The 16,279-nt window shown below is 45.7% G+C and overlaps 1 protein-coding gene across 6 annotated transcripts in view; it reads right to left on the bottom strand.

Moving 5' to 3' along the window:
* Window positions 1-16,279, bottom strand: part of raraa (retinoic acid receptor, alpha a) — a 143,118-nt gene that overhangs the window by 13,610 nt on the left and 113,229 nt on the right. For all 6 annotated transcript variants that reach the window (XM_041962248.1, XM_041962251.1, XM_041962247.1 and 3 more), the window contains one exon: window positions 1,799-1,947. In XM_041962248.1, coding sequence (XP_041818182.1) covers window positions 1,799-1,947 — 149 coding nt within the window. The remainder of the gene's footprint in view (window positions 1-1,798; window positions 1,948-16,279) is intronic.

Here is a 16,279-nt window from a genome sequence, read left to right as displayed (position 1 = left end):
TCACATGCTCATGCTGCTGCTCATTTTCAGTTCTCCTACTTCTTCTTTCTGTCTCTACAGTTGCGATTCGTCTAATCTCGACAGTCAAGGATATATTTCCACCAACCTGAACATGATCTATTATTAAATAACATCGGCTGATATGAATTTGCTTCAGTCCGAGCATGTCTATATACAATACCTGTCAAAAGCAAAAACAAGAGACTCCGAGGTTAACTTTGGAAAATCAATTTGCAGATATTTCAAGCATCCACGGGACCCATGGAGGCGCACCAGCTTCTTTACCCCAATAAAACAGCAGAGGGGTCAGCCTTCACTTACTTTGTTAACTTTTTATAAGTCGGATCTGGGGAGCAGGTTAAGTTTCATGGAGCACTCAGAGGGTTTGTGTTAAAGCGTTACATGTTTGCATATATGTGTGTGCCAGGCTCCTTGCTTTCCTGTGCTCTCCTCCCATTGCATTCTTTCGTGTTTTTCCCCTCCCCCTTGTGCTTTGATGCGCTGACTGTCTTTCTCTTGGTGTCAGTGAGTTCAGCTGAAGCCCCTGTACCCCGTCCCCCTAATCTGCTGCCCCTCCAACCATCCCAACTTGTCTCTTTCTAGCTGTTCATGCTTCCCAGAGCACAGTCTGCACTCATACTCCCTCTTCTCACTCCCTGCAGTCTCTCCCATCTTTATAGTGTTTTGCCCCTCCTTACACTTATATATATATATATATATATTTTTTTTTTTTTTTTACTGCCTCCCACCTTCTTCAGCACGGCTTTTTCTCGCTGCTCTAACCCCTTTCTTCCGCACCACTCCCATCTCTGCACATATGGAAACACACGCAGTATTGGCTGCACAGTCAATAAGTCAGAGGGTCTAGCAGGCACCTGTCACCAACAGCACCGCCCTGCCAGCCTTCATCAACCTCTCCCTGCCTCCTCTTGCTTTACACATGACTGCTGTCATGGGAAAACCTTGCCAGGAGTATTAAGATACTCCTGTTATGGTTAATACTCCCCAACTCTAAATTCAAGAACCTACAATCTGCCAGTCAAAAAAACAAGGTGGTGTGTAAAATGCTGACTTTGTGGAGACACAAGGTCTGCACCTGGCAGCAACTTTACATTAGATTATACAGATCCCTCCTCCTCCATCTCCATTTTCCTCTAAGCTTACACAACTTTGGCTCCGTGCTTTGAGAGAAGCGAGATAAAGAGGTCTGTGTGTTCACACTAACAGGAGAACATGTATGCATGCACACAGCAACCATCAATGGATAACAGAGCAGATGGGGGCTATGAGGCCTCTTCAGCACCTGTGTAACACAGCTGTATTGATAACATACGGTCAATGTTGGCACGTCAGCAAAGCTGATATGAGTACCAACAACACTTGATAGATGACAAAGTTTCACATACTGTACATGATAAGAGGTAGGTCCATCATATATGTTATCTTTACAATGTGTGCAGGTATAGGGTGCAGTTTTGAAGTGTTGGAAGAACTAACTGCAACTTGTCCAGGACATATTGATGGTTAAACAGCTCAATAAAGCAACTGATAATGTCAGTAAATGATTCCCCATGGAAAAGAAGCTGACTTTGACTTATGTCCAACATCAGATTCCGGTGTTCAACACTGGAATTCTCAAAAGGATGCAAAATGCTGAAAATGACGCACCTTATCATTTTACCATCTAAGCTTAAGACCTGAGCATGTTTTTATATCCAAGCACAAATCACACGAAGGTTACAAGATTGACCAACATCTTGCTTGCTTGGCAGATTCAGAGGAAGGCCGGGAGTCTCACCTTGCAGCCCTCACAGGCGCTGACACCATAGTGGTACCCTGAGGACTTGTCCTGGCACACAAAGCAGGGCTTGTAGACGCGGGGCGGCGGGGGAGGTGAGGGTGGGCTTGGCACTATCTCCTCTGAACTGGTGCTCTGGGTCTCTATCGCTGTGGAGAGGGGAGAGAAACGAGAGGGGTTAGTGAACACTGTCAGATGGAGCGCTGACAGACATGCAGCATTAATCGATGTCAGCAGGATAAACACAAACTCTCATGTGTACACTCACACACACAGAGAGATCTTAAACAACCCAGCCCAGACAGATACACTGCTGACAACATCCACAACAAATCACCAGAAGGGGAACTTACTCACGTTCTAGCAATGTGTTTGAAAACCAAACAAAAACTGCAAGTGTGAGGACAACTTCTTGATTTGTGGCATTTTCAGATCCGCCACAGGAAAGGCTCCAAAATATCTTCAGAGAACAAACACTTTCTCACACACGCACACACAGATCATCAAAGCACCAATGAAACCAGCCTCGGCAGAGTATTCTTATTTACTGCTGAAATTATGGCTCGTCTGTTACAGCAAAAGGCTGCTTTGCTAAACACAGGTTTTCTCCTCCGATGCAAGACCCAGAGTTGTGCTTTTATATATTTTTTTATTGTGCAGTCATCTGAAGTATGAATGCTTGACAATATTAACAGCTAAAGCACACACTGTACCAATCAAGAGCAACAAATACAGCAGACAAGGCTAAGCATAATTTTCTCTCCCTCTGAACAAGCAAGACAGGCCTCTGTAACTTGACTAGACCACTGCAACCAAACTCAACTCATTCCCTCTTACTCAATATCAGATGAGTACACAGAAGGAAAAGGCTGTATATTCTCTGTCTTCAACCAGTAAGCACAAACAACATATGAGCACTTTGCAGGCTCCCATATTTTGTGTGCTTGTAAACAAAGAGGTCTGGGATTGTAGGGAAGTACCCTGCTGTTGCCTTCATGTAATATGTATTGGACTTTGACCTCAATATCCTATGTGTTACAACACAGCTCTTTAATCAAATATAAAAACACACATTCACAGCACAGACCTGGACCCTGTGGCCTATGTCTGACTAAATAAGTGTATAATCCCTGTTTTGAGCCAGCATGTGGGTTCTACTTGTAACTACTCTTTTTTTTCATACCTTCATGCTGATGCCAATACGATGCCTGAGATATCAACTGTTTGACCGACTGTTTTTTGACTTGTTATAGTTCAAAATTAAAACTTGGTGATCTCCATTCATATCCATACAGGTATGCTATATGCATGCTGCACCTTTGCGCCCCCGTTGTTCCACCCAGCATCATCAGCTCAACACAAGAGGGATTGGGGATGTTGACAAGCAGCTCAGGAGCTGCCTGCAGCTCAGTGTGTAAATAAGCCATCTATATTTAACAGAGTGGGCTGGTTCAGCAGGCTCGTAGTACAGCTGGAAACGCGCTCCACGTGAAAGCACCTCAGTAAAACACACAATGCACACAACCCTGATAGCACCACACATTGGTCAACATGAAGCAGGATGAGAATTTTCTCCCTCTCTTTCTCGTTCTCACACACACGCTTACCAATCCTTTTACAGTGTCTGTGTGCGGGTTTCAGCTTGCCAGTCTCCATGCACATGCAGCAGGTGGTGCAGGGCAAGATTACATTGAGAACAACCAAAATAAACCAACCTGATGCCCTGATATGCTGAAGGCTTCCTGGAAAAAATAACACACAAGCACCGTACACCAAAATCCATCCTCTCCGAAGCCTGCATGTTATCTCGCACAGCACACGCAAGCTGGTTTCAGGTGACGGGGACAGTTAAGCTAAACAGCAATAAAGCTCACATTGCAACACCTACCAGCGACACCCAACCAGGCTCGGGATATTAAGACATTTCATTTATGACGCCCAGATGTCATATGCCACTTTCACACCAGCAACAGCCATTAAAGCTCTTGGTGTAAATATTTTCCAAAGAGAAAAGGAAGACAGCAACAAACAACTGGAGCGAGTGGCTTTTTTTGTTTCTGACCGGAGATTCATTTATGGAGATGTATTGGAGATGGAGGATGGAGGAAATGTATTTACATTTGCAGGGGAAATGGGAGAAAGAAAAAAGAGAAACTTCTCAGATGATACAGGGTGGAGATGAAGGAAGAGAAGCAGAAAGGCACAAAAAGGCAAAGAGAGAGAGAACAATGACGTGTTAGAGCAATAAACAAAGACAAAAAATACAAAACAGATGAAGCGATAAAAATTGGTTCACACACAGGGAGTGAAAGCTTTACTCATGTTCCTCCCTCAAGGAGTCTCAGTCCACACAAACACACAAACACACGCACCTGTCAAGATTTAACTTAAAGGCTTGAAATGAGAGTATTTAGAAAAATTCTTAACTTGTGTACAGATTAAGTGCAAACTATTAATTTAAACATATTACAGGAAAGGAGTGATACATTTGAGAGAATGCCTGGAAGGCAATTCATCTGCTCATAATCAAGAGTCATACTATTTTCCAGCAAGGAGAGTTATGCACACAACAATAAGACTTTTTAAAAGTTTTTTTTTTTAAATTCTATTTACTGTGGTTGAGGAGGAAAAAAGAGGAAAAGGATTCAGTCACAAAGCGAGTAAGTGTGAGAAGGAGGACCGATTGTGGGTCTGTCCTTCGCTTCTTGTTTTATCAGTGTCATTACAGGCCATCTTTGCCCATGCCACTGGGCCATGCAGTCACCACTCTAGTGTCAAACAAATTAAGCTTTAATAGAGCAGCCCTTACATAAGATGGCATATTTTCTCATTAGCAAAAAAACATTCACAGTTTTCTGTGCTCTTCTGCCTCTCTTGATGTGGACTGATTACAGCCCTGAATTATTAGTGGACCACAGAGCTATTCATCCACATTTAAGCTGCCTTCCTTAGAAACGCATAGACAAACAGATGTGCCACCCACCCACATATGCATGAACACAAAAATTGCATCCATGTCTACATTTACACAGACGAAGGGCTTTCCTGGAGCCATTAAAAAAGCCTTATCAGTCACACACACTCACATAAACACGCACACACACAGAATACACAGTCTTAATGAGAGCACCCATGCAAAATCTGGGACACAAGGACAAGAGTCTGCGAGGGGGCTGGCGACTGTAATTAAATACAATGGCTGGCTTCTGGAGCCTTGTCAAGCTGAGGCATGGAGCAAAACAATGGCAGGCCTGTGGACAGAGAGGCTCAGCAGAGAGGACAGAGCTACTTAGCCCTTCAGCAGCCCTCACCCAGGCATTATTCAACACCAGTCTGCATCCAAGCTCTGATCAACACCAACTATCATGCAGTACAAGCCTGCCTATTGTGTGTCCCACGAAATCATACGCACAAACACTGGAAGAACTGACTCACACTCGCCTGGAGAGCTTCCCTCGATATCCTTGCAACATGTTAACGCTGGAAATTTGTGTGTCTGGCAAGGTTTCCAGGCCGGAGCCCCTCCAGAGCCTGCAAAGTCACCACGGTAACTAATACTTGAGCTACAGCTAGAATATCATTCCTTTAGCCAAGAGAGCGCTAGAATGAATAGACAATAACGCCCTGCTTTGCTTGGGGATACAGGCAAAGGAACCCGCAACCCTGAAAATAATGTTTAAATGAAAAACAGTAAGGAGGTACTGATAAGGAATCTATTGTACTTTGGTGAGGATGTGAAACACAAACCATATGAACCGTATGGTCACCGCAATTGTTATAAACCAGACACAAGGCTGGATTCACGACTACAGCCTGGCATGTTGTCAGACCAGTCCCAGAAGCGGGAATAAACAGCAACGGCCGCCAGGTGTAACCAGCCAAAACAAACCTGACACTGCACTGCGCTGAAACAGCAGAAGTCCATTTAAAGAAGGTTGTGTCTGTCTAACATCTGACCACTGGCTAGGGCTGAAAACGAGCCTTTCTGCTAATTCTGGCACATTTAAAGTAATTTGTGTATTAAAAATGACCTGTTCTGCTTTCCAATTCTGAATGACCAATATCTCAAAGCCTCTAGATTTAATTTACTTAGATCGTTTGATGTTCCCATTCACAGAAGGACATTATAAACACCCCTTGTGTGTGCATGTACTGTAAGTGTGCATGTGTGCAGTGCAAAGATATCTTAATAGCTTAATGTAGCATGGTGTTCTCCAACTCAGAGCCAAAGCACCGGTGATTTAATTAGGTTCAAGTGTGAGTGGTCTGTAATGCCGCTCTTCAGATTCACTTTGCATACATCATGAGCCACAAGTGCACTTAGAGAGAAGCCGCGCCCTTGCAGCCACATCCTCCATAAGCAATTACCGCATGCCTTGACTTAAATGGACAAATATGCACAAGACTGAAATGAAATCTATCCTGATGATGAACTGGCCTGAGCTGTAACACTGACATAAAATAGCCTGGCTAACATCAGCACTTCAAAGGCATCAAGACCACAGACCAAGAGACGTACACACAGAGGCACACACATACACCAGCCCACCGGCTATTACGGAGCCTCCAGACTCTGGGCTGTCTCGGCCCAGTGCTGCTGAGCAGTTCTTGAGGTTCAGCTCTAGGTTAGTCCTCTGAGATTTGATTACCTTCATCCCCACTGGTCACTGGGCCCAGCTGTGAAGCATATTAATGAGATTTCACCATCATTAGGGAGAAGCTAACTGCATTAGCAGGCTGGCTGCTTGGCTGGCTGGCTGGATTGTGGTGAAGAGAACTGGAGAAAATGAAGGCAGAGGGGATGGAGGAGGAGCGGGAGGGCTTTGACAGGGTCTTCAACTTTGTTGAATCCTACTCTATCATGGACCATTGTGTTCCCCTGCCTTCTATTAGGTTATTTGGACACACACATGCATGCACGTGCACACACACACACACACATGCGGTCCATGTGTGAGATACATGGAAGAACATATAGAGGTCCATTTGTCCTTCAATGCAGTGAGTGTGCAGGAGAGGAGACACCAGGCAGACCACCATGCCACAGGCTGCTGCATTAAGGCCTGCTTTGAAGTCGGTTGAAAATAATGAAGTGGGATGGCCAATGGAACAGCCCTGGGGAGAGAGACCGCCTTGCAAAACCCAGGGAGTTGTAGGTCAATGTATCATGCATATCCATAAAAACGACTGGCAGCGACTTAAGAGCTTTTAAGTGCAGCGAAACAGACCAACCATCCCTCATGCATGGTGCTTGACTTTTGCTAAATATTCAGATGTTATTTCTGGTTTCCATGTCAGGAATGTGGGTAAGCAGCAGGGAAAACGATAAACACACACTCGGGAATGCTTTGTCAGCGCTCTTCAATTACTGAAGGGGGAAATGGGACTATTTCCTTGCTTACAGGGAAATCCTGCCATTCTCTAACAAAGCGTCATAACAGCTTTCCGCTGAAAATGGATGGGGCTCTGGTCGCTGCCTTCACACTGATTACTGACAGCAAAGCCACGCACGCCATCTGAATATGAGCCGGGGTGAAGGCGCGTGTGCGCAATCACACGCTAGCAGGCACGCACAGACTGACAGCTGTAAGAAGAGCGACAGTGGGGTGTGTTTGTGTTTAAACACGGAGTGTGAACAGTTATTGGATGGGAGAGGGGGAGGAATCTGGCGGCAGAGCAGACAGGCATAAGTGAAAACACACACACACACACAGAAAAACACACACACACACGAAGGAGTCAGCGGAGGTTAACATGGGGCGAGAGAGCAGACACTGAGCCTCACGCCTCCCTCACTGTAACTAAATCCAGCCTTTCCACCCCCGTCTCCTGCCACTTTCCACCCTCATCTCCCCCTTATGCCTACCTGTCCCACTCACTGAGTCTGACATTCTCCTCTTCCCACTGTTCTCTATGATTTCCATCGTATGCAAGGCAGCAAGTCGCAAAAAGTCCTTTTTCGCTTCTTTCCATCCATCCTGGCCAAAGTGATTCCTGTAACTTTAAGGGGCAATGGGTTTCAGACCAAAGCACTGACTTATGATTAATGTCCCCAATTTCCATTTCTACATACAGAGGTGTCAGACAAGGAGCTGAAATGCTGCTAAATTGAAGAATAATATCTTATCAGTGATCACTACAAACAAAATTTGGATTTGTTTTGCAACTGAAGCTGTTTCTTAAAGGGGCTGATACACTTTTAAAGCATCAAGGCACTCATCACAGCAGGCAGCAAAAGGTCTTAAACATATTTAGTATCCAGCACAGGAATGTCAATATCTGATTATCTTCAACCTGAAGATGCAAACAAATCACAATCAATCAAATATAATATTTTTTTGCCTGCTCTTGATTCTGAAGCAGACATGCTTGTAGGCCATCTGTCACTATTCATACCCAATCATACTGTGTATGTTATGGCACCACAGGAATGTGTGTGTGTGTGTGTGTGTGTGTGTGTGTGTGTGTGTGTGTGTGTGTGTGTCAGTGAGGGCAAGTTAGTAGGATTACTGAGGATCCCCCTGCCTGGGTGTGCTCCACCTAAGCTGCAGTGTGTCTAGCTTGCAGTCTACCTTCTGAATGTAAAGAGGGAGGAGGAGAGGGAGGGTGAGAAAGACCGAGATGCATGGAGATACAGGGGTCACTAATAATGAGTCTCCAAGCTTTCCAAACAAAACAATGGCATCACACTTGCAGTCTTGTGCAACAACACAATTTTAGATATGGTTTATCATGATATATTTTTCAATTCATACACTTGATACAATGACACTCTTACTGTAAAGGAAGGAAGGGCTTAGATCAAACTGAGAGCTTAATCTGATTCTAATACAATTTTCTGTAGGGAATGGCACATCCCGTTCACTAAAGAGAGTGTGTTGTGGTCTACATTTCAGAGAAATGACAGCCTGCTGTTTTGCAACCATAGCAGATATTCAAATTTTGCAAAGAGAGCAGAAAGTGGTATGGCAGTCTGAGTTCTTAAGGACGGTGCAGTATGTTTGAAGGCTACACTGACTCCAGTGGGTAGAGGCCAAAACTGGGGCCAAGTAACTGCCCACATCTAGAGTGTTACAGCAAGAAAAACACACTCGTACGTGAGTGATAAATGAGGGTCCGAGCAGAGGCCGAAGGGCAAGGCGGTGCAGACTAAGGAGTCTTTCTTGCCTGTTATGACGATCCCTCCTCAACAGCAGGAAATGGTGTGCCAGAAGTGGGGAAAACACCAGGTTGTGTTTAGCAGGGGTAATTTATGGTGACTTAACATCTCGGAGAGTTGTAAATGTATGAATTTCTTCCATTTGGTTGCTTCTGGGAACACAACAAATGAAAATTTGCAAGCTACTGCAAGTAAGCGCATTTGCGTATTTTTTGCATATTTGAGCGTATGTTGCGTGATATGTACTGTGTATGTGCACAAGAGCCTGTGCATGTGATCCTCAGCATGTTCTTGTCTAGGCCACGTCTGGTTTTTATCAGCCCAGCGGCCCCCACCATGTTCCCAAGCCCTTCTCCAGGGGCCCAAGATAACTTCCCTCTCCATGCTGCCAGGCCTCTGAAATAACAACACACCAGGTTTTCCTATCACTACTGCCCCGGCAAATGGAGACGGAACTGAGAACATGTGTGGACAAACTAGAGCACGAGGGAGGGGGGTGGGGGAGGGGCAGCAAGGGAGCGAACAGATGGCAAAGGTGAGGGCTACAGGGGCTTGACTTGGAGCAGCAACTTCACGTTAGCCTAACTATAGTAACCTTGCTGTTCTGTGCTGCTGCAGCCACATACCAGTAAAGTTAATTTTGAGTCTTTTAAGAAATACAGAATCCACAGGACATGTGAACCACAACTAAATTTCATAAAGCCTACGAGCACTCCAATGCTTATGGATCTAATTGTGCAAAAAATAAAAACAGAAAAAAGAGCCAAAGGAGGCCATCTAGCCAGAGAGAACCACAAGTTCCCTGGCAACAATGCTCCCTTGCAACCCTGAGTAACACGGTGTAACTCTACCCAGCAGCTGTCTATGCGTGCTGACTGACAGTGGGACTATGCAAGTTGGCACTTGCCCCAGGGAGACTGGAGATATTTGGCATGAGCTGATGGTGTGGGACATGGTGGTGGGCACAAGGGGGCAAAAGGCATGCCGTGTCAGCCAGAGGATGCCAGGATGTGGACAGGCATTGCGGAGTGTTTCAGCAGCCTGCAACACATGTCACTCTAGGGTGTGGGCATAAACACTTCAGAAGATGATATCCAGCGTAAGAGTGGATTCTGAACACACAGTCAGTGCGTGGCAGGCAGGTCTATTAAGTGGGTCAGACAGGCTGTGGTGTCAATGAATATGTGTTTTTTTTGGGCAGAGATAATTGTTTCAAATGGCCTCCTCCGTGCTGGCATTAGGGGCAGCCCCAAAGCTTCATCACTGCAATGAGCTAATGACAGGGAGTTTAACTGAACTGGAGAAGAACAGTTATGATTAGCAAGCCTTTTCCATGGCTAATCCACATGACAAATGCAGGCAGTGTCGGCCCACAGTGGCTCTGCCATTTGAATGTGATTTAATGTTTACGAGCTGATCACATGCATACAGCAGCTGTATACTATCAGCTGCGCGACATCACTGACCCACATTAACGGACAGAGGGAGGGCAAGGAGAGCGGGGGAGCAGGCAGAGACGGGCCGCAGGAGAAACCGGGCCTGATAACGACAGAGAGCAGGAGAGAGCATCTGAGGAGAAAGAGGAGCTGAGCTGAGCGACAGGACTGGGGGAGGAGTGTGACACGCAAGACAAACATTTCAAAAGCAGGCCCCAAATAAAAGCTGTGCACACTGGCATGCTTTCCTCTAAACACACCCATCGCAGTGTGAACGGGAGACGGTGTAACCATAATGTTACCTCCCTTCGTCAACTCTCTCAAAGTGAATTAATACACCCTCCCTCATGTGACTTACAGCTGCGACACCTTATGACACGATTCAAGGTCAAGGTCATCACTGGATCATAACACAAGCACACACAAGTGAAACCACAGCCTTCTACAAACCGGCCTTTAATGTTACCGCTCTCGCTGTGAAAATGGCTTCATGAAACATTAAGCCTCTCTTTTATAGAGTGCCTGCACTGGTTAATTATAGCATTTTGCGTGAGTGGATGACAGTGTGCGTGCTTTTTCCTTCTGTGATAACAAACTGCGCTCATGCATACTAGGATCCAGGAGGGTGCCAAAGCCATACTAAACCTGGTGTCTACCCAATCCCGAAACTCACTGTGTGGTCCAACAAAGGCCTTTAAGGTTTATATTTTAGTCGCCTGGCAGATGCTTTTTTCACAGCCACTTAGAATGAGTGCAACAGTCAAATAAGCTTCAATTCCCTCTATTCCCGTAAATTCTGAGGTCAACGACATTACAAGCAACCAGTAATAAGAAGTCTAAGGGTCAGAGGCCTGAAAATATTCCTGTGACCTTAAAACGATCATGAAAAGAGAAGCGATGGAAAACATACAAAAGCGGTCGAAGAGGAGAAGTTGTGAGAGCAAAGTGTGCCTTTTATAAACGCTGCAGTGGAAGGATTTGGGACAGATGATTTAAATTAGTGGAGAGATCGTGAACACATTTCTGCCCTAAGCATTTAAAAACAATCACAGGTGAAGAAATACTGGAAAATGCATTTCATACACAGTGATTCTGTCCGCCTGGGCTGAAAGTACATCCATACACATTAACCAGACCCTATTCATCTGTACTGAGCTGAGTGCCACACAGAGTGTTTGAGGGCCAAAAAGCCCTTCATGAATGCTTATGCTGGAGTGTTTGCTCTTCACTCACTCTAACAGAGAGGTTATCTGACCATTGATACTCACTAATCCAATGTGACTGGCAGCATTCAAGGCCCTCCGTTCTTAAGCGCATATTTAACAGAGGAGGAAGCAGGTCATAAATATGGAGGGAGCAAAAGGCTATTTGCATTAGAGGGTTGAAGTGGACTTGGAGGGGCCAGGAGGAGGCGGAAAGTAAAAGGGAGAACAAGGGTTCAAGAGAGAAGGGAGAATGAGAAGAGGCTCATGAGGATCTGGGGAGGAGAAGAGAGGATCACCAGGGACAGGCTTTGTCATGTTAAACTGCCTCTCTCGACTCATGTTCTCCCTTTCCCCTCCTCTCCCCTCTCCTCCCTCTATCTCTCTGTGTGGATAGCACAATGGTCAATCACAGGGGAATAGATGACATGGGTTTGATCTTCTCAGCTTCAGAGCAGGAGCATGACTGTGGAAGTGGTGGAGAGGTCGCGGGTGCAGTGTATGCGTGACTCCGGTGGAGGAGAGCGTGTGTTCAACGATGCTAAATAATGCGCCTTCCCACCAGGCCGTTTCTCTTAAAATCCAGACAGCCATTTAGGTTTGTCACTTCATGTGCTCGTCAACGCGAGTTGGAGCTAATAGTTAAGCTCGCTTGTAATTTACCCCCGCCTTCAAGCCTCAGCAGGCTAACGTGCATTCCTCTACTGTACATGAAACCCGTAATGACGACAGTTGCCTTCATAAATTAGCTCAATTCACCGATGTCAGGTTTTGAGCTGAAAGCATGTTATTGTGGATGTACTGTAAGTGGAGGTATTTGCAAGGGTGTGGACAAGAAGATGCAGCAAGCATGCCATTATCCTGTCATGAGTCTGTTAAAGAGCTCAATGGTGCTGGGACCAGAGGGGGTTAGTAGGTCAGCAACAGGGTTAAAATGACCTTAAGACCCTTAGGAGACAGCTGACATGCTTAGAATAGCCAGACACTGAGGAAAACAAGCTAGCTGCACATTGATGAGACAGAAACAAACAACCACTATGCCTGGTCATCGCTTGTACACCTATAGATGCTATTCTATGGATACATAGGCTGAACTTGGAAGACTTGAATGCAAACCTGACCAAAGTCCTCTGCATAAAGCAGGGTGCTAAATTCACCAAAGACCACAGTGATCGTTTGAATCACTTTAGCCTCAACGCTACACGGCCAGCCACTGCTCTCCTTCTCATTGCCTCTAATGATGACTGATGACACACATTTGATTCAGCTGTCTGATGTGTAGTGTCAGGGGGCTGCTTAGTAGAAGATTTGGGCAGAGCGAGAGGAGAACGGGTGGGCGGGGAGAGGCAGACTCATTTGTCTTTAGTGTCAGCGCTAATGCAAAAAATAAAAAATAAAAAGCGAGGTGCTTGTCGATAGCACCGGGAGGCTAAGTTAGCTCAGAGCTTCGGAAAAATGGCTGATGAGAGCAGGCAGACTCATCAAGGGGGCGCAGCGGGATGTTACTAGAATTTAATGAAGGACATGTTCAGCTTCCTCGAGTTTGGTTTGCGCTTTTCCCCTTCTCTCTGTGTCTCTGTGTGTGAATGTGTGTGTGTCTGTGTTGTCTGTGCCTCCACAGACACTAATTTCCTGCATGGATCCCCGACCTTTCAATGTAGCCTGGGGGGAGCTATTTGATCATGACACACATACACACACATACACATCATTTCCTGTGATATGGCTGCCCACCAGTCAGTGGACTGGTTTTAGTGAGCCAATGTTGATCTCTCCCAATAGTGTCAGTCCAAAAAACTGAGGTTTTCAAATAGAATAAATACATACTTTGTACCAAGGACGCATTTCTAGTCGACTATATTACTGATCAACCTGTACAGAAATACTGTCAGAGCTAAAAAAACATTGCTGGCTTTCTGATCTTGTCATGGTTGCCACTCATCACTACGTTTTTTACTTGCAAATAAGCAATAGAAAGCTTTAAATATACTCTTCATATAGAGGTTTAATGTAAAGATTTTATTTGCAAATGATGAAGTCTACAATTGATGAATTATAAGGAACACTTCTATCAACAACATACAACATTTAACACTCTGCGTGTCCATGTGTAGAGTAAAGCATGCCTCCATACTCCAAGTATGTGTGTGTGGAAGAAAACTAGTGTAAAAACACATTATGGAAGGTTGCATGCACATACAAAACCATGCTTGCTACCTATGCACGTTAGTAGACTTGCCAAAAACCCTGAGTGGAAGTAACGTGAGCTGAGCCCTCAGGTGAGCCTGGTGTTAATGCTCCCACTTCTCCCTCCTGTCCTGTTTCCCTCTGGGGTCCAGTTAACCCCGGCTGGCCTCTGCCGACTGCTACGTCTCCCTGCCTTGTGACCCGGGCCTCATTATGACCCTGGGGGTGACTGGGTGCTGTTTATTGCGACCCAGCTCCACCGCAAGTAGGAACGCCCGCCTCTCCCAGTTAACTCTGTCCATTAAGCTAAGTGGGGCCTATCAATTATTCAACAGTTTTCCATGTATAATTCAAAGGATAAGAGAAACTGTCATGAATAGCGACATACACAGGTAAGGAAAGAATACAGTACTTTCGATTTAAAACTGATTATACTATTACACATCTGGGAGCCAATTAGTTTAATTTGATGAGAACGAATTTGGGATGGAACAACAACGTCAATCTGAACAAATTAAGGGCCAGGTGTAAGAAAGTGTACCAATAATTAGAGAAAAGACAAATAAGAGGACAAAATGAAGAGACGAATTCCCAGGAAGCGAGAGAAAACAAACCGATGAAGAGCAAGAAACTGTCGAAAAAATAAGAAATGTGTATAAAAACAGAGTAATGAAGAGAGAAAATTAAGCATTTAGTTTGCTGCTCTAATATATCTTGATTTATAAATCACACTCAATTGAAAAACTGAGCTGAAAAGAGAGCAGGAGAAGACAGAAAATTAGGGCAGAGCATTAAAAGTGTGAAAAGACAGCTTTGCCATGCTACCCCCCCTCACACATGCACACACACCCTCCTCCCTCTGCTGTGTAGGCGTGGGTCCTGGGGGAGCTACCGATGTTAATACAGTTATTAAGCCTCTCCACTGAAGCCTGCTCCACCTCCACAACCCTCAGCATCAAGGAGCTCTCTGCCTGCCAGGCAGCGGGCAGGCTCGCTTGCTTCCACAATGAGATCAAACAGTCCCAAGTAGGCCAGCTCAGGGGAAGCCAGTGATGGAGCTTCCCGCTGAGCACTAAGGGCAGGTGGGGTTGGGTATGTCAAGCCCAAGGAGCATCCCAGCAGGCTTTACAAAAGGGGGGGTATAGGCTTCAACCTCGCTGTGGTTCCTCCTTTCCTCCCCCCCTCTTTAGAGTCAGCTGACCAAGATTCCCATGCATCTCTTCCTGGTGTTGGGGATTAGAGCCATGAAAGGCTTTAGCAAGCATATGCACGAGAGTGGATTTCTTCTCTTGCTAGCTTCAGGATGTATGTAGCTGTGGAGGTTGATTAGAGGTGAGCAGTGTGGGGAAGATGAGACTGGGCTAGGGAGCGGCACTGTAGGCTAGACTTTCATGTGCAGCCAAGGAAAGCCAGAGGGTAACCTAGCTGGTCACCACTGCAGCAGGGGGACATGTGTGTAGGTGCGTGTGTCTAATCGCTGCATTACATCCAATCCATAATTCACAACGGGCGGGAAGATTAGTGTTGCCACTCTTGCCTGTAGCCAGAAGGAGCAAATTTGGGCAGCCATGCAGATTGCACGCAAGGTAAACTAAAAAGCACTGGTCTGCTCGAGCTGCCACCTATCTGCCCTCACTGTTCGACAGGTCTGTAACTGAAAAGGCTCAATTTTGAACAGGCAACAAAACATGATGAGGCAGTGGAAATTGTTTTTATGCAAGGCAAATGGGCTTCACACATTAAGGTTATTAAAACTGAGATCACACATGGAGCTTTTGTCTCATCGTGACACTTGATATGAAATAAAAGAATGAAAGAAGAGAGAAATGGATAAAAGAGATAGACAAGATAAAGACGAATGCTGTAATGTACTAAATAGGACGGCGATATAGGTCATTCTGTACCAGACTCAATTTGCCAACGCTGGCCTGTTGGCAGCCACTGGATGCAGGCCAAGGCTCCATCAGTCGCACTAGAACACTAATAATATCAGTCACCCGGCCAGGCCTCTCCCTCTCTGTCTGTCTGTTGTCTCCCTTCACTTATTTCCTCGTTCTTTTCCTCCCCATTTGTTCTCCACCGCTTTTTGTTCAAAGGAGAAAAGGGCAAAAATCCAGAGGCCAAAAATGACATTAAACCCCCTGAAAGGCTCCACAGAGATTATAGTTGGAAAATGCCAGCCCTCCCGGTGCCCCCTTCCTCTCCCGGTGCCTGAGATCTCTCTCTCTCTCTCCCCCCTGCCCTCCCTCTCGTTTTCTTTCAGCTGAGAGGTGCTGACAGCCCAGACACAATAATCCAGCTCTATTGTGGAATCGCCACAGTGGCAGCAGTGCTGTGCAAAGGTTTCCCACGTATGGCGAGAGGGCAAAGCCGGGTGTCACATCGTGGAAGTGGCACTGAACAACACGGCTACAAGCTAAGGGGCTGGTCACCAGCTAATACAGGGCGCCACACGGCGCGACTTGACAACTCTGGTTCAAACTACTGTCACCTTTTC

The sequence above is a fragment of the Chelmon rostratus genome, chromosome 21 (genome assembly GCF_017976325.1).
Source record: "Chelmon rostratus isolate fCheRos1 chromosome 21, fCheRos1.pri, whole genome shotgun sequence".
Taxonomy (NCBI): Eukaryota; Metazoa; Chordata; class Actinopteri; order Chaetodontiformes; family Chaetodontidae; genus Chelmon; species Chelmon rostratus.
The sequence above is the reverse complement of the archived record's forward strand: the minus strand, read 5'-3'. Positions and strand labels throughout refer to the sequence as shown.